This window comes from Topomyia yanbarensis, chromosome 3 (assembly GCF_030247195.1).
Source record: "Topomyia yanbarensis strain Yona2022 chromosome 3, ASM3024719v1, whole genome shotgun sequence".
In the NCBI taxonomy this organism is placed as follows: domain Eukaryota; kingdom Metazoa; phylum Arthropoda; class Insecta; order Diptera; family Culicidae; genus Topomyia; species Topomyia yanbarensis.
In genome coordinates this window covers 394,642,733-394,668,308 of record NC_080672.1, presented here as the reverse complement: position 1 = coordinate 394,668,308, position 25,576 = coordinate 394,642,733, and the positions used below count along the sequence as shown (strand labels likewise).

The following is a 25,576-nucleotide window of genomic DNA, read 5'->3' as shown; positions in this document are numbered from 1 at the left end:
GCGACTTTCTACGAAATAGGAGAAAAACACAATTTGTTCCGAAGCGCCATCTGGCGGGCAAATAAACCCCAACCAATAGCTCACAAACACGCTCCAGAATAAATGCATACTTTGTATAAATTTTGACGGCAATCGGTTAAGCCGTTTGGGAGAACATAATTCATATACATACAAACATTGGCTTATATATATATATATATATATATATATATATATATATATATATATATATATATATATATATATATATATATATATATATATATATATATATATATATATATATATATATATATATATATATATATATATATATATATATATATATATATATATATATATATATATATATATATATATATATATATATATATATATATATATATATATATATATATATATAACCATTTTTGGAAAAACGACAATTCAAGAGAATCGAGTTTAAAATTCAAAGCTACCATAAATACCATAAAGAAATGCTCTTGGTAGACGAAGCGCTGTAACTTTCGATCTATTTGTCGGATCTCTGGACAATGTTCACGCTGAAGAGCAATTTTTTCTGCAAAATTCCCAAGTGGGAAAAATTTTGGACAAGACCAATTTCTTTGTGCATGAGGGCACATGCCTTACATAAAGTATGTTTTTTTTGTTTTAGTGTTTCGGATTCTCCTCGTCAGTAACTAGCACCATCTAGGTGTCCAGTTAGGCTATGTATCTGAACTAGTACCCAAATTAACACTAGTTAGACGCTAAATTCCAAAAAGTCACACGTCTTGCGTGAACACTAAACCACTGGCTTATACCGAGTGATGTCTCGATAGTAAGCACAGAGGTTCGGTTTGCCGACGAGGAATATGAACCGAAACTGTCTTTTGGTATAAGTACCAAACGCCTGGAATTATGCAAAATTCCCAAGTGGGAAAAATTTTGGACAAGACCAATTTCTTTGTGCATGAGGGCACATGCCTTACATAAAGTAAGTTTTTTTTAGTGTTTCGGATTCTCCTCGTCAGTAACTAGCATTTTGTTCCTGCCAGCTCCAATACTTTGGCGGTAATATATTCCATCACTGCTGCCAGGTAGACGGGTGCTCCGGAACCGATACGATCCGCGTAGTTGCTCTTTCTCAGCAAACGGTGGATTCGGTCGACAGGAAACTGGAGACTGACACGAACCGAGCGGAATTTTGGTTTTCTTTTTATTTTTCCTCCTTACCGTGTCCAGACATATCAAACGTATGTATGGTGTAGCACGAGTGTAACGCACGAATGATGCCGCACTCGCATACGATCCATGGTTTTGTACTCGGTTCACTGTACGTTCGAAGCTAAAGAGGCCCGCCGTCGAACCAAAACAGTTTACTTCCATCGTCAAAGAGATGGAACCTCGAACGAAAACGAGTCTGGCTCTGACCACGCGAGTGGATTGAATTGTACGGACTAATCATGGCGCAGATAATGTCTGCTATAACTAAATCCATTGTTTCCTTTATTTTCAGTAATTCACTGAACTAGTTACGAAATAGTATCTGCGCAAACTTTTGTTCGTTCAGTACAACGCGAATCAAATCAATAATAGTGAACGAAAGGTTTTCCCAATATGTATGCTTCTTTCCACCCATCGAAAATAAAAACAATAATTGGCGAAGGAAAATATTTTTAAATTTAATTCTTTAGGGTGGTTATTCTTCGGGTGTGAGATTTGAATAAGCACCTTCTCTCCCGGTGCTGACATGCAGTCTCCAGAAATCTGACATGGTTAGTTCACAAGTCTTTCTGTTTAACATTTGCGGCTCGGTACATGAAACTAGCAGGAACCAATCACGAACGTGCTTCGCTCAAATGGTTTAAAATAGGATTTTTCGTATGTTTGCTACCTTCCATCGAAAATGAAAAAAACGATAGCCACGTAACGACACAAACTGATTCATCCACTATAGTTCTTTAGCACAAATATTTCCTTCTCGGTATTGTACAGCGCTCCGTTCGCCCTAAGCAGCCAAATACGAATGAAAATAGGAACGAATCCGTAGTAGACCTATATTTACAACTTTCCTTCATATTACTGTTCGGTTGGTGCACCATGTTGACGGCTCTGGCCGAGATGAGCTGAAAATTTTCATTTCCGAGTAGTTTTCGAAAGATTTTACAAAACACAATATTTTTGTTATTATTACATGTTATATATAATTAAATTTTTTATGGTACATTTCTGAACATGTTTTCGCGAAAATGGCGAAAAAATTGATTAATTCTATGCAGTACAACAAAAGATATAAACGATTTTATTTCATAAATTTTGAAAAAGGGCCCCTATATTGAAAGGTAAGTCATTATCCACGACAAAAAAAATCCAAGATATGACCATTTTTCGAGGCGTCAAACAGAGTGCCCTCCTTTAAAGAGTTTGTTCGGTGGTCTGTATTTCTCCGCACTCCATAAAGGTAGAAGAACGCGCAACCCAAAACAAAAATGCGTATACCGCTCTCGTATCTCGACCTTATCTAATCGCCTTAGGAATATAATAATCGAAGAATAGTCGTAAACCTAGTCATTTTCACAGAGTTCCTAGCTTGCAGATTTTGGATTACGATTGGGACGATATCGAATTGAGCAGATTTTTTTTGCGATTAGATAGCGAAGGTTGGAGCTTGTTGTTGTGAACTAATTAGTCAATTGGCGTGTAATTATGTCGGAGCAGAGAGTTAGATCAAAAACATGTCTCCTCGCAAATTGTGTAAATTTTAAATGATTTGCTGCATTGACCATATGTATGCTAATTGCTCTTTCTCAAACAAACCGTCAAGTATCGCACGCGGCGGTTCAAGGAAATATATTTGATTGTCGATCAATTTATGTTCAAAAATCATTTCTCCGGTTCGTGTCGTTCAATCGTTGATGGACAGTTATCTTTTTAATGTCTTCTCAGCTTGTTCATACCAAAGCTTTCATCCATAACTCTAGCAAGTTAGGATCAAAAGACTACACATTATACATGACAAGCCCATATGCTTTTATTTGCAACGCTTTTAGCAAGGCTTCGATACTTTACCAAAGTCAACATCGTTCAAGCGAAAGCGAATATGAAGCAATGCAAATAAGCACCCCGATCAAAGTCTGATATCAAATTGAAAACTTAACTTTACGTTGCGGTGGTGCCGATAATAATTTTTCAGGTCGTTATCGTTGTGGTCGGTTTAACGGTTTTGAGAGAAAATTGAAAATTCAATGAGATGAATCAATTTCATGTTGATAACAAAATAGAATTCAATTTGATGTTTTACCGAGAAAATATAAACAAAATAAATCCTCATAGAAAGGCAAAAGAGAAATAAAATCTGTATCATAACCGTAACCTGAAGGCAAACTAAGATTTCAGTTAAATACTGACATCAAAATGTGATTTCGATTTGCTGTAATTTTATTGTTCAATTTTACTCGGGCATCCAACGTCCAACGAGTGCAATTCCCATTCACTTGGACAAAAGTACCGCAAGTCTTATCGAGGTGGCATTTGTGTGATGACTTGTAACCTTCTTATCAGTCAAACTCAAACGGTCGCCTTACTCAACGCCCATATTGTCGCAGTCGTTGAAGCCTGCCCGGTCTCGGCTTTCCAAAACTATTTAGTTTTTTATGTCTGTCACTCGTCCAACCCCGTTCGTTCCATCGGTGTCTAAAAGAACACCCATCAGGTAAGGAATACTACCTGACCCGATAGATTGTCAATCAAAGTGGAAGTTTGAGTAAACCGGAAGAAGGCCAAAAAAGTAAACACTGAGCTCGACTATGACCAGAAAGCGCAAGGTTCTGGTATTGTCACTTTGTCAAATCAGATAGCTTGTCCATGTTTGGCATATTCAAATAGCACCGAATAAAGCCAGCCAGACATACAAACTTTCAGCTTGGATTTCCTGCCAGCAGCGGTCAATGGGACGATTTCACGCGTATGTATTAAGCTCCTTCTACGGGACCGAGCTGCTGAACCATAATCTTATTTTCGTTTATGTGACACCTTTCCCCAATCTTACCGCTACACTACACCCACGCAACCGAATGCCTTACTGTGTATTTTTTTTTGAGAAGCTTATTCGCCTTCATCCGACGAGTTTTAAATTTCTTCCATTCATAAGCCATTAGCTCTGAACGACTGTCAGAGGTCTTGCTGCTGGTTCGAGAAGCATACAAATGGTTCTGTACGTGGCATAACTGGAGAAATTTCCACCCAAGCTGAGCTCGGTGCATGAATGTTTAATGCCGAGGAAGGTTCCATATGGGAATGGGACTGATCTTGCGAGGAGCTCGTTTTCGTTCTCGAAAATGTAATAAAAACAATGTAAACTATTATTATTGCACGATGTTGGTAGATTTTTAGTTCTTTTTCAGCCAGCCCGAACGAGTAAATAGACGCTACTCGAAATAGTTTGGGGTTGTTTGTTTGGTTTTTTTTGTGGGATAAACGAAAGAGTAAACAATTTTATCTTAAGCTAGCTTCTATTGAATTACCTCTACCGGGTTGTGTCGGTGTTACCTAATGAACTTGATGGGTCACAACCGGTGTCGTTAAAAGTTAAAGCTTTTTTACGAGACTTGTTGTGGCTGTGTGTGAATCTCGCGGGTGGTAAGAGTGTCTTTAGAAAAAACTACACTCCCATTGCGGAATTTCCACCCTCTGTTTCGATGATTCAACTGACACTAAAAACCCTCCCTGGTCAGGGCTCGAACAGACGAAAACAAAGACCATTCATTCATTGTGTCACGATTTATGGGAAGGGGGAAGACCGAAAGAGATGGAAACGTTAAACAGTTGTGTATAAGGCACGTCCACTGTAGAATTAAAATGAAGTATTTCTCGTGAGCAAACGAAGTGCATTCAGGGGTCCTATTCTCACTGTCATCTCACCTCACCTAGTGACCTTATGCCTGTGAGACTAAGGTCGTAGTGCATTTCTTTTCTGTGAGTGGTCATTATCACTAGCAAAAACAGATAGACAATAGCAAAACAGTCAGGACGATGTAAATGAAACTATCATTCGTTTTTCAACTTTTCCACCATTTTAACTAAACTGCATAATTCGTAGTGTATGACGCTGACGATTGCACACAATATAACTTACGTTAAAAATTATAGAAAACGTGGTGTTTGATATTTGTTTGGGAAGACTGCTAATTAGTTAACTGTTGCGCAATAATGTCGGAGCAGAGAGTTAGATGCAACACGTATTTCCGCTCATATCATACACATGTTGAGCGATGTCTGCAGTGATCTTATGTAGATACGTGTTGTTTAAATATTTGATCAATTTAAATTCTTCTGGATTGACGTCTGAGCTGCCCCAAATGATTGCTGCCGATTTTGGTTGTAAACACATTTCTGGAACAGTGCGATATAACCCATTTTAAAATTATCATCATAATTTGTTACGAACCTAGCATTCTGTTATTTCATTGTGATTGGGATGCCACTAATGCGAACGTAAACCTGTTATTAACCGTCGTTTAAAAAAAACCTTCACGTAAAATTTGTAATGGAATCCAATTCAACATGACATAAATTGGGAGTTGTAGCTAGAAAATGATAGCAGACCGTGTAATCTTATCTTGAACGTATTACCGACAAAATAAAACGAGAACTGTGGTAATCGAAGCTACTAATATTCGTTAAATGAAAATCTGTGAAATTAAACTGCTCCTGTTTTCAATATACAACTGAGCGTAATCTGTATACCATTTCTTACATGATGAAACTGAATACAGGTGGTCTCAGTAGAACTAAACCACACCACATCGTTCCACTTCATGGACAGAAGGATGAATTGTGTAGCACCTAAAAACAATTGCGACTGTGCTTACTCGCAGCAGACGAAACACAGGTTTAGTTTGAATAACACTCATCTCGTTCCAACCAATACTCGTAACATAAATAAGAATAACGGTTTTCTGTAATTGTTTCCTTTTATCTATGTATGTTGCCATCGGAAACAAATTGTTTTGTTTTTTACTGTGCGCTTTTGGCGTTTATTGTTACAGGCGCGGATAAAGAGCAATTCCATGCCAAATCGAGTGACATATGTTCGGGAAGTTTTTAGACTAAATTTCAGTGTAATTCATTTGCAAATAACACATCTAATTGGAAATTCCAAATGACCAAAAATAAGCAAAATTTGGATTTTTGCAGGCCAATGATAAAACATAAAAGAAAAAAGTTTTAGGGTTCAAAAAGCTTAGATTTTTGCCTTCATTTACATATTTTTTCAAGACGTAAAAACAAAATGGTGCCCGTGACGACGTTCTGTCTAATGTTAGGTAGGCATAGAATTCCAAAACTGTGTACAGCGTGCAGCCTCAGGATCGATCGATTATGGGCTTAGAACATCGCTGATTACGAATCTGAAGTCAGTATTTCGAAATTCAAATTGGCCGAACTAATATGGCGGACCCCCTCTAAAAAGTGGTATTTCAGCCCAAATCGAGAAAAAAAGTTTTAGTGATTTATAAACACGCATTCGAGTTAATATGTATCAAAATAAAAAAAATTCAATATGGCGGACTAAAATGTGACTAACAATTTTGACCACAATTTTTCGTTTTCATCGTCTTCTATGGTTGTTTAATAGCTTACAATTAGTGAAATTATGCCATGCAAAGATTTCTACTTGAGGCGCGCGTCTCAAGCTGAAAGCGTCAAAATCCGACCAAAAAAGATTATTCCGAATTTTTGGCACTTGATAGTACATTTTATTTACTTCTGGCACTTAATTTTGAAGGGCGACCGCAAATAGTTACACGCAAAATTGGTCTGTCTTTAAACACAAGAAGAAATTCTTTTGTACTGAGTCGTCCAAACAGGTTGGCGACAGATTTGCGTAAACCTAGTTTGTACGACATTTGGTTTTGAAAAAAAAAACTTTTTGGGGTGAATAGTGCAGTAGGAGTACAGTTAAGTGTGACAAGTACATTAGTTGACATTTTTGTTTATGTTTATCTAGTAGGCCAAACTCTTCAATTTACTCTAAAAGCTTCCCGAACAGATGTTAGGCAAAACCCTTTTCGATTTTGACGAATTTTTGCATATATCTTCGATATGAAAAATGTTTAGAGACAGCCTTGACCCTAGACTAACCTTTTACCTATATAGTTTTAATAGCTTTATAAACCACGTGACCAAATTTTGACATTTGACGGAGTTACACATTCGCAGCCTCACGCACAAACGCCTCTTCCAGTGCTCTACGATCGACTGTTATGATGTCGATGTTCTCCGCGAAACCAAGAAGGTTATGAGATCTCGTGATGATAGTTCCATTTCTTTGGGCACCAGATCTTTGTATCGCACATTCGACCGCTATGTTGAACAACAAGTTAAAAAGCGCATCTTCCTGCTTCAATTTATTTAAAGGACCATTCATAAATTACCTAACGCGAAAATTTACTCCACCCATGTCATAAATTTCTTTATTCCCCCTCCCATGGTCCGTAACGAATCCCAAAAAAATCCGTAAGAAAAACATTACGTAATGTTTTAGCTTACTTAACTTATGTTGTCATAACCTTCCACCCCCTAAAAGTGTTACGTAATTTATGTTTGGTTCGTTACGCCACAAATGATTCGGATGTTCCTCCAACTATTCCGACGCCGCTTGGCGTTACAAGAATCAGCTTAGTCAGTTTTGTTAGACAGCTATGTTCAAGCATTATCTGTCACAGTTCGTTTTGTTTTACTGAATCGTACACTGCTTTGAAATTCACAAAAAGATGATGAGTCACAAGTTTTTTTTCTCGGAATTCATCTAAGATTTGTCTCAGGGTAAACATAATTCTGTAATTCCGTCCATATTAACAACTTGTAATTAATTTCTTCTGAAAATTTATCTTAAGCGGATACTCGATAACTTTCCGAGTCGTTGAAAGTACGTAGCTCATCATGGATTTGTTTAAAAAATTACCTAAGAGAAAAAAATGAAACTAATAATTCATACGCACACCTGAAATATATCTACCATAAAAATTTCGCTATTTTTATCTTAAATAAGTAGCCTAACCCTTTTTCTCTGAGTTATTGATTTGACATTTAAATCGTATTTAGTTCAGTTTCAATTGGTAATACTATCACAGACTAACGGACAGAATACTAGAACACAATACATCACCAGCTTTAATGGGCAATTTAAATATATTTTTAGTTAGAACAGTTGTCGCTTAGGTGATGATGGCGCCACTGATATATGCACAAATGTACGAATGAATATGGTGTTACTGTTTCGGAATAAATTTTCTCAGTGTTTTGTCTGTTTGTCTATGATAATATTCAAGGAGTTGATTTTTGTTATTTGAAAAGTGAAACATTGCTGACTTGATTCGTGAGTTTAACGGAATCGTGCGTCTTTTGTCTATTTACAACAAGAAAAATGTATATAAACATATTGAATGCATTTCTTATCGAATTCTTCTTCTCTGCATTGTGCAATACTGTTTTTTTTATAATAGCATTGGGTGTTCCCAGAGACAGATCGTGCAGTTTTACGTCGACCGCGTTATCTTCAACGTAACGGGATTCCTGATTCTAACATTCTGACACTCACCAGCCATTCTGCTGGACCAGTCATCATACCGAATAGGTCTATAGGTCGAATGGATTATTAGACTAGCTAAAATTATGTTTAACAGAGAACACGGAAGAGGCCATAGAGTTTGGGACAGTCCCCGCATTCGCTGACTGTATGCAATCGAGTAAGATACGCAGGCGGCTAGTGTAAAAGGGGCTTGTGCGATTGGCGAAACTTGAAATATATTCAGTCATTCGGAACACGCGGATTGGGCCACATTCCGCAAGAATATTTATTTTAAAATGTATCGCATGCTCGAATATTTGAATATCCGTTTAGATTGTCCTATCTAGTAGTGCTATTCAACATTATTATCTGCTCGGTTCGACTGCATTATCGACTGATAATTTTCAAACGATAAATTATTTAAAATACAAAACGAACATTAATGCTCAATAGCTGAAAAATATATAAACTTTGTATCACGCAAACATATTAATAAAAGAAGACAGTAACTTTATAAGTAAATACTAAGTTTCTAAAGCCTGTTCGTACGCAGGTGATGATGCAATGATCCGTTGAAGTAATTTGGTAGACGAATGATTTCTGAAGATGCAGTGACACTAGGCCGTAAGACCGAAAATCATTCGGTCTAAGGACATTAGACCGAATGGTCATTAGGCTGAATGGTCATTAGGCCGAATAGCCATTAGGCCGAAAGACACAAGACCAAATGAACCAAAGATAGTGATAAATAGAGTGGTTGGAACTGAAAACAAGTTTTAAAAGAATTATATATTTTCAATGAGTTTGAGATTTTTTTTAAACTTTGAATAATAGTTTTTAGCTTATTTACGTCATCTTTCTCGCTGTATATTTAGTGACGTAATGGAATAATCAACAATGACGCCTAATGTGGCTAAGGCGTATCACTTTAAGTCGAGTGCTGTCCGACATCGCTCCACTCCGTTGGACTTAAACTAACTCATAGTTCCTATTTATGAGTAATTCGGGTAAACGAGTACAGGTTTGCTTGCGACGGACTGCCGCTTCCGACGGTTGCGGTGCGAAGAGGCTCAAGGAAGTCGAATACAAGCCGTAATCTTGGTACAACGACAGCGGTCACGATCAGACGGGAAAGCAAAAAGTCACCGAGTTTTCGCGTCAAATTCGCACAAGTCTAGCACGTTTGGTAATTGGCACAGTTGTAGACTAGGGCAATTTGAGTAACATATATTTTCTTATGAAAATTAAACATGTAGTATAATTCCGAAAGAACCGAAAAAAATATTCTTCAGACAATAACAAAGTAAGAGATTTTTCTACTCGATCTACCCAAATATATCTCCTGCCAAGTAGTTCTGAAAGCTTAACAGGATAAAGATGGGACTTCTCTTTTCTTCTCTCTATGAAATATTCGGCTTCCTTCGGCTAAATGTTCATTCAGCCTACTGTCGTAGCCATATTCGTCTGGCTCACGTTGTGAATAAAATAGGCAAATGCAGCAATTAGGTTTTTTCTTTGAAAAGAACAGCTCATGAATCAAAGAAGAAAAAAATGGTTTATGCGATAATGCACTGGTACTGTAAACTGCTACGGGTCGCTATAGCAGAAGCCTTAGGTTAGGTCTTATGACCGTTCTCGGTCTTATGACCCTTTTCAGCTTCATGACCCTTTTCGGCCTTATGACCGTTTTTGGTTTTATGACTGTTTTCGGTCTTTATGACTTTTTCTGGTCTGAAGATCCTTTTCGGTCTTATTACCATTTTTGATCTTATGACCCATTCCACCTAATGGCATTCGGCCTAATGGCCCGACAGCTCACATTCATAGTGATATGTCCCTAATTTCAGAAAATAATAAGCGAGTTATTATTTTTTTAATTAACTAAAAAGAGGAAATTTAAATCAGAACATTTTTCTCGAAAGTTTTTAAATCGTATCTAGAATATTTTGACACTTTTTTCGCTTATCTGACTGATCAAACTGATACGAATACATCGTAATATATAAATCAGTACATGACTGTACGTGGTTTATGAACTGTCCCTATGAAGTTCTCTAGATGCATCCGTTTTCGAAATCTTTTTTAAAACAAATTTGATATAATATATAATTTAAAAACAATCAAAATTGCGAGTGAAGATTTTTTGAAAAACGTACCAAAAATAAATACATCATTTTTAAAAATTTGTCTTAAAGGGTGTTACGATCAATAATTGGTCTACTTCAACGCATTTTTTCATCATGCCAACTGTTTGATTTTGATATTTGCTCTTTAGTTTGTCGACGGTTAAGAAGACTACTAGCTTGGGAGGATATCAGAGTTTAAAGTCTTGAAAACGAGAAAAAAACTGCTTAGTTGTTGTAAGCGGAACCCCAAGCTCTCCGTCGGAAATGTCGCAAGCAAGCTGGGAGTGTCGTGTACAACCGCACATCGAGCTAAAAACGAGACGGACTGTTGGTTTACAAGAAGGTGATGACCCCAAATCGTGACGATAAGTAAAACAAGTCGATCACAGAAAGATCGTGGAAACGGTATAAGTAGATACTGACGAAGTTTGGTTGCTTGTCACATGATGACGAAACTTGCGTCAAGATAGACTTTAAACAGATTTTTGGACAGTAATATTGAACGTTGACTGGAAGAGGAAAGGTGGCAAAGATTTTCAAACATATGAAGCTGTCGAAGTTCACAAAGAAGTATTCCGTATGGCAGGCCATCTGTTTCTGTGGTTTGAAGAGCGACATTTACATCGCAAACGGTATCACCAATCTGGAAATTTATGTGTTGCCTTTCCTCAAGCAACACAATTGTTCCGATCTATTTTACGTCAGATTTTGCATCTTGCCACTACGAAAAGACAGCCATGAAGTGGTATATCATGACCAGTATTCAGGTACAGTGGTCCAAAACATGCTCTTGAGAACCTAATTGAATGGAGCCAAAAATATCCATATTTATGAATTGACATGTTCTTCCAAAACCTGAAACTAAAATTCATACTATAAACCAGACTTAGATGAAATTGTACATCACATGCTAAAAAATCGTTATATTGGTGTTAACCTTCCAGCCGGTGCGCTAGTAGACTGAATGTGCACCACTCAGAAAATCAATCAAAAGCGTCTTTGAACACCAGCGCCTATTCGCCCAGTGATACATTCACGTGACTTCAGGAGTTCCCGGCACAAATATTTCAACAGTTTATATCTTCTGAACAGGTACTTACAGACCAATGTATTGTCACCGTATTGAAGGAAAAACTGTTAGGCTGAAGAATTTGATTTTAGAGGGGTCGTCATTGAAAACGTCCCATTAATCGATGACTATAAGGAACAGAGAAAAGATGACTTCAACAGAATTTATGGAAATGTTTTCTTCTCTTTTCGCTTAAAAGTTAGATTTTCTATAGCGTACTATGATCATTTTCTTAAAAAAGGAACATCGCCAAAAGAGATGGCTTTGTATACACTTAAACATTGAAGAACATGCCAACAAATATATGCGCATGCGCAAATATAGATATTTTAGCTCCATCCAATTAAGTTCCTCAAAAGCATGATTTGCCCACTGTGAGGTGGTGCCCACGGGCATTAACCCTTGCAACACAGCAGAACTCCGCCCAATAGCAAAAATATTGGGCATTCGTCAGTCGAAACCTCAAGAAAATGCGAAAGACAGTTGTCAGCGAGATGCAGTTCAAGGCAAACTGGCGTTCTGCGGCGAGGAAAGTGACCAAGGGGACTGCCCAAATTGATGGAAGAAGTCAAACGAAAGGCCCGGAAATCCGTATTCTCTAAACAGGAAAAAATAGACATTTACTATTACCAGGTACTCCTTTAGTTATTTATCGTTCAATCTTCGACATTACCCTTACCGAAACGCCTGAACGATCCGTATTCATTCGATACCAGCTCATTAGACATAAACCATTGAATAATAATTCTGGCATGACTACCGGCTGCCCTAGAATGATGCTTCCCACATTGTTGCATCTCTGTTTACATCTTCTACAACCAGTCAGCGCCCGACTATTCCAAGATTTGCCTCAATTAAATTTTCACTCCCCCGCGCCGCTCGCCTTTTTCCGGAATGTCGTTCGTCCTCAGGCACTCGAAAAATAAACGCCACCATCGGCGGAAGCAGTGTTGCCACTGGAACAGATTTAAAAGTGAAAGTACAAATTTCCGATTTTTAAATTGTTCAGATTCGTACGGGTCAGATTATAGATGTTTGTATAAAATTGTAAAACTGGGATTGGGTTCTGGACCTGAAATAGGGAGCGTATGTTAATCGAGTTATATCAGAATTGGTCGTACAGTTTAGATATCGAGAGTTTTGATGTTTTTTTTTCGATTGCAAAGTTTTTAACTATAGGATGATTCGTTTCGATCTCAGGCGGGAAAAGTCTATGTGCAAGAGCTGGGAACCAAACCCAGGTGAGCTGCGTGCAAGGCGATCAATTTACCCACTACGCTATGCCCGGCTTGAAAAATAATCAGCGAAATACAAAAAGATTAAAAATTGTACTAAATTCTTACAATTCTTACATGTTGTTGAATGATACAAGATTATGAACATTTTTGACAAAATTTAACACACTAATATTTTATGTTATTTAAAATATCTTTTGGTGCTTTATAAAGGTATAGCTTTTGTAATATGGTAAAACTAGAAATGATTTTTGTAAATCCCTGTACAGTGGCAAATCTGACAACACTAGACAGAAAAAAACCCGAGTAGCAGCAGCAGCATCATCTCTATCATCGTCATCATAATCTAGATGCAAAAACGTGAACAAATCGTTCTATTGTTTGAATTACGTTACATTTACATATTCCACCACCGCGCCTCTCTTTCCTGCATCAAACCATCCTTCCGCAAACATTACTTTCTGTGCTTTCTTTGAAGACTTGTTTAACTCTTTGATCAGCATAGAGATTCATATTAAGTGTATGTAGTATGTATCGGCGTAAGTGCGCGCGCGCACCATTCACGCTGCAATGTTTAACGAATGCATCTCATAGTGCTCCGGAATGCATCTTGATTCACTCTTTTGAGTCGGTTCTCGTTAATATGTACTCCTGCTATTTCTTGGGATGAGTTGAATGGTAGCGCTTGAAAGTTTCCCACCTCTGGAATCGTTGACCTTCAGCCTGGAGGGAGTTTACAAATAAGTTTTTATTTTGCAATATGATTCCAAATCGTATGAGCGTTTTGACTGATGGAAAGTGGAGAACGGTTCTTGACTTTCGTGCGTTCCTCCTTATTCTGCTTAACTGTAACCTCCAGCTCTAGCTCGAAGGAAATTCGAGAAATTATGATTTTGTTTTGGCCATCGCTTTCCGAAGGAAGTATAGAAATAGCAACAAGCAATAATAATAATAACAAATTATTGGGAAGAAAAATCGACTGATTAGGAATAGAACACAGCCGGTATTTTCAAGGGAAGTTAGGAATGAGTATGAGTAAACAACGGAATGTACGCATGAGGGGCATTAAGTGGAACAAACATAAGATTGAATCAATTTCAGAATTCATGATTAAAGTATTGCATGTCTGTCAATATCAAAAACGAACAAATCGCAGAATTATTCCGCTGCTAATTGAGTATGTAAATTTGGGTTATGTTTAAATCTGAATAAAGTTCAAGGTAGCAACTAAAAACGAGAATGCTAAACTGTTCTGATTGGTTTGGGTCCACGATTCGTTGAATTTCGGGGATAGTTTTCAATGTCCGGTTACTCATATTGATCTCGGAGATTCAGATTTTATTCTAGGGGGGTTTGGGCAACAGTTATTTTTACGATGTTGGAATTTTGTCCATCGCCGCTCAAAAAATTAATCTAGTATTATTAAAAAATTGCCAAATCGCAATTGAAATTTTATGTGGGTATCACAGCGATCGATTTTTTGTTTGAAAATTAGTGTAGCTCGAGCACAAGATGGAAAGTTTCAAACGGGTAGTTTTCCGATTCTTAAAAACACTAAAAATATTGTATTACAAAAATGTTCAGATTTCAGGTTTCCCTTACAACTTTTTTAAAATTTTCATTCCTTCTCACATTTTTTTAAAGTTTCAAAATGTTTCGATCACTTGGAAAAAAGTATTGAATCAACATATTCATATTGATTGTATTTTTGGTTCAGTGTATCCTGCCGATTAGTTGTTTATATCAATCGCTCCGGTTATTTGTAATTTTTTACGCGATTTGTGAAGTTTAATCGTTGTTTATCGTATGAAACGACTCTAAATTTTATGTATACCGTTGTTACTGTGCAATTTAAAATTGTATTTTGTTTGCTTTTGTGTTGTGAAACTATCAGCGAAGGACGCTATCGATTGAACTTTTACCACTTCACCCTAAAAAATTTCCTCCAAACGCAGCGCCATCTATATCTCATTATCTGCATTCTCAGACTGGCGCGTATTATGACAAGTGCATGCGATTACTGTGCGAAGACCTCCAATCGGACGACGATTTTATCGAATGCATGGGCTTTTGAAAAAATGTGCTGCATATATGCAATGCAGGAAGCAATCTAACAGCCTTCCTTAAGAATGAATTCTTTCGGAAAACCCAAATTTATTTTGGATGCGCAACGAAAGTGTCAAACTGTTCAAATTTGCTCGTCTTCGCTTGGGTGTTTTATAGCTGGGAAACGGGAGACGTCTGTGGTGAACTGAAGGCCGAGCTATCCCTAAATAACCAGCAAATCTCACGCTTCGCTAAAAAGGTTTCAGCAGTAACTCCAGTCCGGTCAAAACCCGGTACCTCTTAACCACCTCAGAAACGTCATCGTGAGGATGACCCTGACACCAGCAATATTCTTGTTGGTGGTCCAAAGCTAGTCGATAATAGCAACATTGCTACGGTTTTACCTCCCACGTCATTGCTCTGGTTGAATTTTCCCCACTTTTATCCCAGCGTTAGAAAGGAGACTGGTGAAAAATATGTAAGAAAGAAATAAATTGCAACGAGGAGATAAAGGTTATTTTTTGACCTGTTAAGAAAAGGCGTAGACGTCAGCACTTTGAACTTCATATCCTTCAAAACTGGAACTCACCCAAAATACCGTGATACAGCTTTTAACCCTGACACATGGCCACAAGGCATACTGTTCCTTCGCCTTCAGAGAAAGCATGTACTCCGCTAATGCAACCAGGGCGGCCAGACCTACCGATTTATCGGTAGTCCTACCTATTTTGGTCTTCCCTACGGATTCACAGACGACCAAGGGAAAACTACTGATATTTTGTTATCCCTACCGAAAATTACCGATTTTTATTGATTTTGGACACATCCTACTCAACATTCATTTTTGAGTTGGATTTGGTCTGAGATCTGTGTTTTCGGTATTTTACAATTCTATGTCAACACTACGTTTTTGGGTCAACAACCCGGCCTACCGATAACTACCGATAAACTTTTAGTGATCTTACCGATATTAAGGAATTCTATCTGGCCACCCTGAATGCAACCCGGTCGATCAACGACCCTACCGAGGACTCCGCAACGATTGAAAATGCCACTATACCAAGCTACACCGCCATTGTGAAGGAGTGTCGAAGCCAAGCGCATACTGGGAGGCAACGCAGTTGGTACTATGGAAGCCCCGCCAAGTTGGGTTATTGTAACCAGCGATCAGCAGTCGTCCCGGTCCTGTGTATGGTATAGGTGAAAGAGTCTTCAAACCGGCCACAAATGGCACTCGAACACTTCTAACGCTGATGTATTTTTCACCTCCTGTAATTTGCCTTTTGCTTCGACATCCTGTGGACCAGATGTCAACCATTTCTCTCACTGACGATGATGGTCGTATTCTCTGTCGCGACGCAATTGATTCGGGATGCCTCGAATCTCCCACCACAGTCAACCAAGCAACCGTCAGCCGCTCCGATTCTGTTCGTGGGATTAATTCAAACCCGCTCAAAATGGCAACAAGCCTTCGCTCTCTGCTGAACCTGATCCGTCCTCCAATAACATAGAGGTTTACTACCAGAATGTTGGTGGTTTAAAATCATCAACGGACAGCTTTTCGTCAGCGACCGCGGGATAATGTTATGGCGTCATCTCCTTGACCGACAACCGTAGTATGTCTCGCCAGGTGTTTGGTTCAACTTTCGATGTCTACCGCTGTAGCCACAAACGCCTTCATCAGCCATAATACATAAGGTGGTGGTGTGCTTATCGCCGTTCACTATGGTATAAAGGCCTGAGTGATCAACGATGAACGGTGGACGAGCTCCTAGCAAGTGTGGTTATCAGGAAAATTTGCCGATCGTAATATGTTCCTGTGTGTCTTATATTTTCATCACCGCGAACGCCGCCCCGACGGATGACATTGTTATACTGGGCCAACCTATCTAGCTTGACGTGGTGCCAGCCAAGTAATGGATTCCTTCGATTGAATATCGAAAAATCTACGCTTATCAACAATGCCGGTTGTAGCAAACCAGCGCCGACTTCTTTGGTTCGGCATGTGCATCATTGATTTTCGCTGTTAGATGTTTGGTGCATTTTGTATTTTCGAGTGACTGCTATAGCCGTCTTCTTTCTTGTTTTACGAAAAGCCAATCGCGATTGTGCTCTCCCGTAGTGGGCTAAATTTATTTTGTGGTTCACTCGTTTCACTCGTAGTTGGAGCCGATAGGACTTTGCTGTTCTATAGTTTGCACGTACACGCTGTAGTGGAGCGGCACGGGTAGTATTTTTCGATTGCGTGCTGTTCACAAGTGGTTCGTTTTTTGGCTTCTGATCTGTACGAGACAAGAAAGCAGACTGATTTTGACGAGTAAAAACTGCCAAATGAGCCGCATTTAATTTTTTTCCGAAACGTAAGACACTTGCATCACGAAACCACCACCATCAATTCAACCACGAATACAAGCAACAATGCAGACACGCCAGCGGAACGTCGAGTGTCAACTAAAATCTAAGCTCAAGGTGTTCTGGAAGTATCGAAACGAGGAGCGAAATGAATCCGGTGTACCATCAGCTTTTGCGCTGGTTTCGTCCCGACCTCGACAGAAGACAACTCCAGAGCGAGTAAGGACGCTATAACCCTGGCTCATTAGCCAGGGCAAAGCTAAATACTTCTGTCCCATCCCAGGAACCTAGGGCCAAAGGAGTGACATTAACCCTCTTAGCAAAGTCACTCCCAACGATTTATCAAACCCCCATCAAATTGAAACGGTTGTGTACGGTTGTCCACGTTTCTTCCTTATTCAAGGTTATAAATAATCCGTTGATTAAATTATTCATTGAATGAATAATTTGATTGCCGTATAATTTTGAATCATCTTTATTTTGTACGCTGCACAGTTGGTCTGGCCGCTTTAATGCTTGTGTCATATTCAATATGTACCACAAACATTAATAATGACAAGAAAAATTGTGGGCGAACGTCTGCAATTTTTCAGGATCCCTACATGTATTAGCTGTGTATGTGTAGACTAGACTAGACCTCGACAGAAGACAACCCCCGCATTAAGTACTATTCTTTGCTACATTCGTCATCCCGCAAGGAAGCTATCTCGGTCCAATAATAGTCCTCTTTTATATTAATGACATCAATATCAAATTACAAGGACGCGTCGCCTTTCTTTCGTCGACGATATGAAATTCTTTCGACAAATAAGGGATAAAACCGATACCGAGATTCTTCAGGGTGAAGTGGAGAGCTTTTAGTGCATGATGTGATCGTCACGTTCCCATGGAAAAACCATCCGATTCAGTTTAACTACCATTTGTTCGACTCAAACATTCCAAGATACTTTCAAGCAATGATCTCGGAGTTATCGTGTATTCGGATCCAACGTTCAAACCACATATTTCATACAACGTGGATAAGGCATCAAGACACGGAAAAAATGCTCCCAAATACGAAGTACTCTGAATTCTGGAACAATCACGCTTTTACTTTACGAAAACAAGACCACGAACAAAAATCATGTGTTTTTTTTATTATGTTCAATTTCCATTCAGTAAGACCCGCGTAACGCTTTTATTAGTGGAAATGTTTGTTTCAATTTTCTGTACGTGAACTAGTACACAATTTTATGGGCATTATTCTTAAAACGAAAGGTTGGCTTAAGATGTTATTCGTAGATTTAGGAACATTAGTTCCCAAAATCAAAACATATTTCTGGTTTTTTTATCGTGAACTATTTCACGAATCTCGGAATTTTATTCGTGAATCCATTCAATCCTTGTGAACTAATTCTTGCTTCCTAATATATTAGTCACGATTCAATATCCGTGCTCGAGAAATAATTCACAAAATCATCAAATGTATTTGTGAACTGGTTCATGATTTCTAGTATAATAGTTACGAGTTATCATTCGTGGTCGTGAAAAAGTTAGCGAATTATTCATGTATTTGTGAATTGATTCATGATTCCCAGCCTAATAGTCACGATTTCCAATTCGTGCTCGTGAAATATTTCGCGAAACCATTAAATATTCATGTAATCCGTGAATCATGTAACATGATTCCTGGCACAGTAGTCACGACTGACCATTAGACTGGTTCAATTTTTGATTTTTAGCTCCACCAGGCTCTACTGATTCCTTTTATGGTCCTTAGTAATTGTGCAAATTTTGGTACCGATCGGTTGTGTCTACGGACCCTCCAAAAATTTCAAAGTTTATATGGAAGTTTGCATGAAAAATCGGTTAACATTGAAAATAAATTCTTAAAAATTCAGCTCATCAATCAATTAATCAGAACTCTATTTCTAAAGGTATTCTTATACTGAACACATTCAGGGAACATAGTAAGTTTGTGAAAATTCGTTCAGAAAAGTTATTAACTAAAGAAGCAGCATGACTTCAAAACAAGTGGATTTTATTATTAATCATAGCAACCCTGTTTGAATAGCTCCATTGTTATACAAGTGTAAACTAGACTTGCCACCCATCGCCCGCGAATGGAAGTTGCAGCTATTCAAATAGGGTTGCTATGATAAATAATAAAATCCACTTGTTTTGAAGTCATGCTGCTTCTTTAGTTAATAACTTTTCTCAGCGAATTTTCATAAACTTACAATGTTCCCCGAATGTGTTCAGTAGAAGAATACCTTTAGAAATAAATAGAGTTTTGATTAATTGATTGATGAGGTGAGTTTTTAAGAATTTATTTTCAATGTTAACCGATTTTCCATACAAATTTTTGGAGGGTCCGTAGACACAACCGATCGGTATCAAAATTTGCACAATTACTAAGCACCATAAAAGGAATCAGCCTGGTGGAGCTAAAAGTCAAAAATTGACCATTTGTGGACGTGAAATAGTTCTCAAAACCATGAAATATTATCCATGGATTCGTGAGCTAGTTTATGATTCCTAGTACAATAGTTACGACTTACCATTCGTTGTCGGGAAAAAGTTCACGAAATCAGAATATTATTCATGTATTCGTGAATTGCTTCATGATTTCTAGTATGATAGTCACAACTTATCATTCGTTCTCGTGAAATAGTTCGCTATATCATTACAATGGTCACGACTGACAAGTCGTACATGTGGAATAGGTCACAAAATCATAAAATATTCATGGATTCGTAAACTAGTTCATGATTCCTAGTACACGACTATCTATCTTGCGTACTTGTGATATTTAGAAGATATCCGCAACTATTTTGAATTTAATTCATCATGATCATGGAATTTTCATGTGAACGTGAATATTATAGTATTATTCGTAGAATCATTTTGTTCCATGTACTATTCCATGAAATGTCATATATGAAGACTTTTTTTCGTTAGGTCCAATCTGCAAATGAGAGCCCTCTTTTTTCGCTTTCTCTTTCGATTATTTCTGCGAAACCATAATTTTTTTTAAGCATTTATCGGTATGTTTCGAAAGACCAAGTTTTTTATTAGTTTATTATGCATATAGTTGACGGGAAATCAAATAGGTGACCGAGTAATTCGCGGAAGAGAAAGTAAACAGAGAGAGGCTCTCTTTTGCAGATTGGAATTATTGAAAAAAAGTCTTCATATGTCCAGCTGCTAGCGACCAGTAAGATGCAAGAGCTGTAATTATAGAAAAACTATTAGAACCTAGAACATCGTTATTCATTTAATAAGGTTCAGTATGTTGTCCGGACGGAAAAAAACTGAGCTGAGCACCAAAAGTATATCATGGAGCTAAAAATCGTGCTTGTGATATAGTTCACAGAACAAGATACTGTGTCAAATTCGAAATTAAGCTCTAGAATAAAATATCAAGATAACGTGCAAATAAATTACGAAAATCATGACTATGATCCTAAAATCAAGAACGTAAATCCCACAACTCTTGACAAAAATATCAAAAATCGTGACTAACTTCCTGAAATCGTGAACATAAATCACGCTACTCGTGACTAAAATATCACGATAACGTTAATAGAAATTACAAATATTGTGGCTAAGATCCTGAAATCATGAACATAAATCACGCTACCCTGACAGAAAAATCTTATAGTAAACTCATGAATAAAATATGACGGTGACGTGATGAGAAATCATAAAAATTAAGAATAAGCTCCTGCAATCATGAACATGCATTCCCAAATTATGAACAAGGATCCTATTAAAAACTAAACATTTTCAGGGAACAACTACACTAACCTTACCAAACATTCGAATGTAACGCCATGTAGGTATATATTTGGGGCGAACTAATTTTTCGAAAACACGAATAGTTTCAGGTTTATTATTCATAATTTCGGGAACTTGGTTACGGTTTTCTTAAATCGTTCAGTGCACGAAATCGTGATCTTTTTTTCATGAATTAATGAACGTATTTTTATCCGCATAGAATATTTTACTGTTGTTTGGAATCCGTACTACCAGAATGGCGTTGACAGAATCGAAGCTGTCCAATAGGGCATTGCAAATTTTTTTTTTGAATTCTCAAAATATTGTAACAAATGTCAAAGTAAGCTCAGATGCTAAATTTCACATCATTTGGACAATTATAGACTCCCGCCCACTTCGCTTGAAATTTTTGGAATTGATGCTATGGGAAAATATGGAGGAAAAATATATTAAATGCCATAACTTATGAAGTGGTAATCAAAAAATTACAATTTATACCTCTTTTTAAAGGAAATAATCTTAGTATTAGAATACTTTAGATTAGATACTTTTGTCTCTAGAAAAATACGGGAAAGTTGGGTATTGGGTCATTTTGGCCCCAATATTCCCTATTTTTAATAATTTTTCTGCTCCGTGATGCAAATCATACATATTTTGCAGTTTTTCTAATGTGAAAAATCTCAGAAATCGAACGGAACCTTTTTGACCTTTGTCCGAATACGAGAATTTGGGGTTATATTGCCTTTTGCCATTCATAATAAATTTTATTATTTTCTCGTGCATATATTTCTATAATTTTTCACTCAATTGTAATAAATTATAACTTGTTGAACGTGGAAAATTCATAGGAACAAATTAAAAATAGGTTCGTTACCGGTAAAATTCAGAAACATCAAATTATCTGACATATAGTCTCGATTTAACATTTTTATCATAAAATCGCACATATTAACTCCATTTAACAACAAAATTATTATTTCATTTACTACTTTTAGTGTAAAATACGCTTAGGGATCACATGAGAAAAGATTAATTCCTGGAAAAATAGGGGAAGTTGAGGTATTAGGACACTTAATGAAAAAAATGTGATTTGTAGAGTTATTGTCCAAAAATTTAATGTTTCTGAATTTTACCACTAAGGAATCTATTATTGTTGTATTCCTGATAATTTTAGAGATATATGCACGATTAGAGATATATGCACGAGAAAATGAAAATTTTTAATATGAATGACAAAAGGCCCTATAACCCTAACTTCTTGTATTCGGACAAAAATCAAAAAGGTACCGTTCGATAGCTAAGATTTTTTTCACATTAAAAAAACTGCAAAATATGTATGATTTGCATCACGGAGCAGAAAACTTATTGAAAATAGGGGATTTTGGGGCCAAAATGACCCAGTACCCCACTTTCCCGTATTTTTCTAGAATCAAAAATATCACCATTCAAATACTAAGGTTATTTCCTTTAAAAAAGTGGTACAAATTGTAATTTTCTGATTGCTACTTCAAAAGTTATGGCATTTAATATATTTTTCCTCCATATTTTCCCATAGTCCCAATTTCAAAAATTTCAAGCGATGTGGGCGGGAATCTAGAATTGTCCAAATGATGTGAAATTTGGCATCTGAGCTTACTTTGACATTTGTCACAATATGAGAGGGGGCCTATGAGAATTAAAAAAAATATTTTTTTGCAATGCCCTACTGTCCAACACCGGTTCATACGCTTTGCACTCCGACATCTTCCTTGGCTAAACAGATTTCAGCTGCCGTGCTTCGAAACCACGCTTAGTTAATACAGCTCGACACCCCAGGCATCCGGAGGGGCTGCTCTCGATCCCTGTTCGTCTCGGACTTACTGTCTACCAGGGTTGACTGCTCTGCAATCCTCGAGCGCCTGGATGAATCTCTACGCAATAACTCTCACATGCGATCTAATTATGGTCGTCAGAGCGCTGTTACCGGACCTCAGCGTATTTTCAACAGTGTGGTGTCGGCATTTAACTTCAACTTGACGAGGAATTCGATAAAGGCTAAAATATTGCCCATCCTTAAATGTAATTAGTTAGACCAACCACCGTTGGGGTCAGGGGGTCTGCCTGTGAAGATACAACAAATAAACATCGCAAAAATAACTGGCACCCTAATACACCCCAGCAACAATTATCAACCAATTTATTAAATCTAGAAATGCCAACCTATTCGCTTGTAACCCTGTACTCTACTCAGATGTCTAGTAAATAGTTGTACTGAACAAAACCGCCACATAAAAGCAAAGCAGCTGTTTGACGCATCGTGTTCCTCAACCGCACACTATCATCTGTTTATGGAGTAGAAAGCCATGTGCTGCATTAGAAATCGGAACCGAATTCGAAGAACAATTATTCCGTTGGTGTGTTTTGTTCAGACATCGCGCTCTGAACTTTTGAGCCATACTTTGTACGCAGCGGGAATATTGAGTAGAACAGTTTCTGTCTAGCGGTTTGTATTGACATACACGATTGGAATGAGGTGAAATTTGATATTAGGTCAGTGTGGTGGGGTCAATGAATCCATGGATTAAGATATATTAGATACAGTGTAGAGCTGCTATCAGCTCAAACTTTTTACAATAGTTTGGATTCTGATTGGGAATATTTCGTCTACCTTTAGAAATTGAAGATCGCTGGAAACACGTATGTGTAATGCCACAATAAAGCTTAGTCTAGTATGTTGGGTACGATCCCAACCAACCGGCTTTTTGTTAGCTCAAGAAAACGTTCGACAAATTAATAAAGCACTGGTGGTCAGGCTCAATTAAATTTGCAGCGCAATTTTCGCAATACAACACCTCGAGTGCATTTCGGAGGGGGTTTTCCAGCTGGGGAGGGAGAAATGCATTCCGCCGCCGACAAGTATTGAAACAGAATAATTTGTTTCAATTATATATTCGTATGCGCTCACGACGACTGTGCGGTTGCGTATGAGTTCATTGCTGCCGTGGCATGCGAGCTGAGTGTGTGGCTCCGAGAGCCGGCAATCAAGAGTAGTAGCGATTGACGGAACGCGTAACACCGAGTCGTGAGTAGTCGCGTCGATTGAGTCGAGATCAATCATTGCCTTGTTTGGAATTTCAGTCCGGTCAATTCCACTCGATTGATAAGCAAGCGGAAGCTGCTGAAGATTGCGTGTGTTCATGTGTGTTTGTGTTTGTATGTGAGAGTTATTTGCATTCCCATAAAGGACGACGGCGATTTTATGTGGAACGAGTTCAGTGGGAAATTGATACACTTGCTGCACATTATTTACGTCGTTGTTCGTTGCACTGCACTGCGTTGCGAAGATTATCAGCGGCAGAGAAGAAGCAAGAAGCGTTTGTGATTAATGCCAATAATTAGTGTACAATTATCATATTTCCAGCTACAGGCGCATAGTTGCACAGTCGGATAGATTTCCCCGTGTGATAGCAATAGATATAGAATTACGTATAAAGTGAGTGGCGTGTGTGCGTGTGTGGATAATAAAGTGTTCGCCAACAACAGGATTATGAAAATATGAGTGCATCGACGCCGACACAGCCCGCCGGGCCTCCAGTTCCCCCGGTGAAGCCAATCCTATCATCGCCCGGTGCCTACATGGCCAACTTTCAGTCGAGCCCGCTCAATTCGTCGGGAAACGGTAACCCGGTGACACCGGGAACCACCAGCCCGGCGGCACCCATCACCGCCGGTATCCACAGTAGCAACAAAACGCACGAGAAGCCAACGATAGCGGCCCGACCGATTCCACCTCCGACGCTGCCAAAATATTCGTCCTCGTTCAACAAAATCGACCGCGATCGGAACGAGTTCACCAAGATCGACAAGGCGGAACGGGAGAAGGTTAGATATCGAACATTGATATGTTTTGTTTGTTTTATGTTGCTTCATTTTCATGTGTTTCGAAAGTGGTTCCATCATGTATATGGACTTGGTACAAAAATCATTTGTAGTCAGTGACAAATTTATTGACAATTTATTGTAGTATGCGACTGTAATCATTTCCATAATAGAATCGAGTATGAACAGTTTTCGATTAATATAATAAGCAATCGAAGCATACTGTTGATTAGCCAATTATGTAATATGTGACATTGAACTCTAGGATTTTTTTGGAAAGACAGTTGACACGTCATGATTCCATCTGTTATTTTGAATAAACTTTTTAGTGCAAAACGCCATTCTTTGCTGTGTGTGTTGCGTTTTTGACGTCAGTTTGACGAATTGTATGCTGAAAATTTTATTACAGCTTTAATATCTTACTATGATTATTTTGAGATATTCTTTGCAATGGCTCTACAGCATTGCTCATTTCTTAAATTTAATGGCAGCTATCATACTGATGAGGTTTTAATATAGGTCAAATCCTTATTAACTCCTAATTACACTTCCCAAGCAACACTTATTAACACTTAATGGT

General features: G+C 37.9%; 1 protein-coding gene across 6 annotated transcripts in view; it reads left to right on the top strand.

Moving 5' to 3' along the window:
* Positions 1–25,576, top strand: part of LOC131690809 (septin-7) — a 118,446-nt gene that overhangs the window by 18,544 nt on the left and 74,326 nt on the right. For 4 of the 6 annotated variants that reach the window (XM_058976844.1, XM_058976843.1, XM_058976840.1 and 1 more), the window contains exon 2: positions 24,539–24,999. The exons of 1 other annotated variant lie outside the window; for it this stretch is intronic. In XM_058976844.1, the coding sequence (XP_058832827.1) occupies positions 24,673–24,999 (327 nt within the window). In that variant the 5' untranslated portion in view covers positions 24,539–24,672. Of the gene's footprint in view, positions 1–24,516; positions 25,000–25,576 lie in introns of all 6 variants that reach the window. One more of the 6 variants, XM_058976841.1, reaches the window with a different exon arrangement.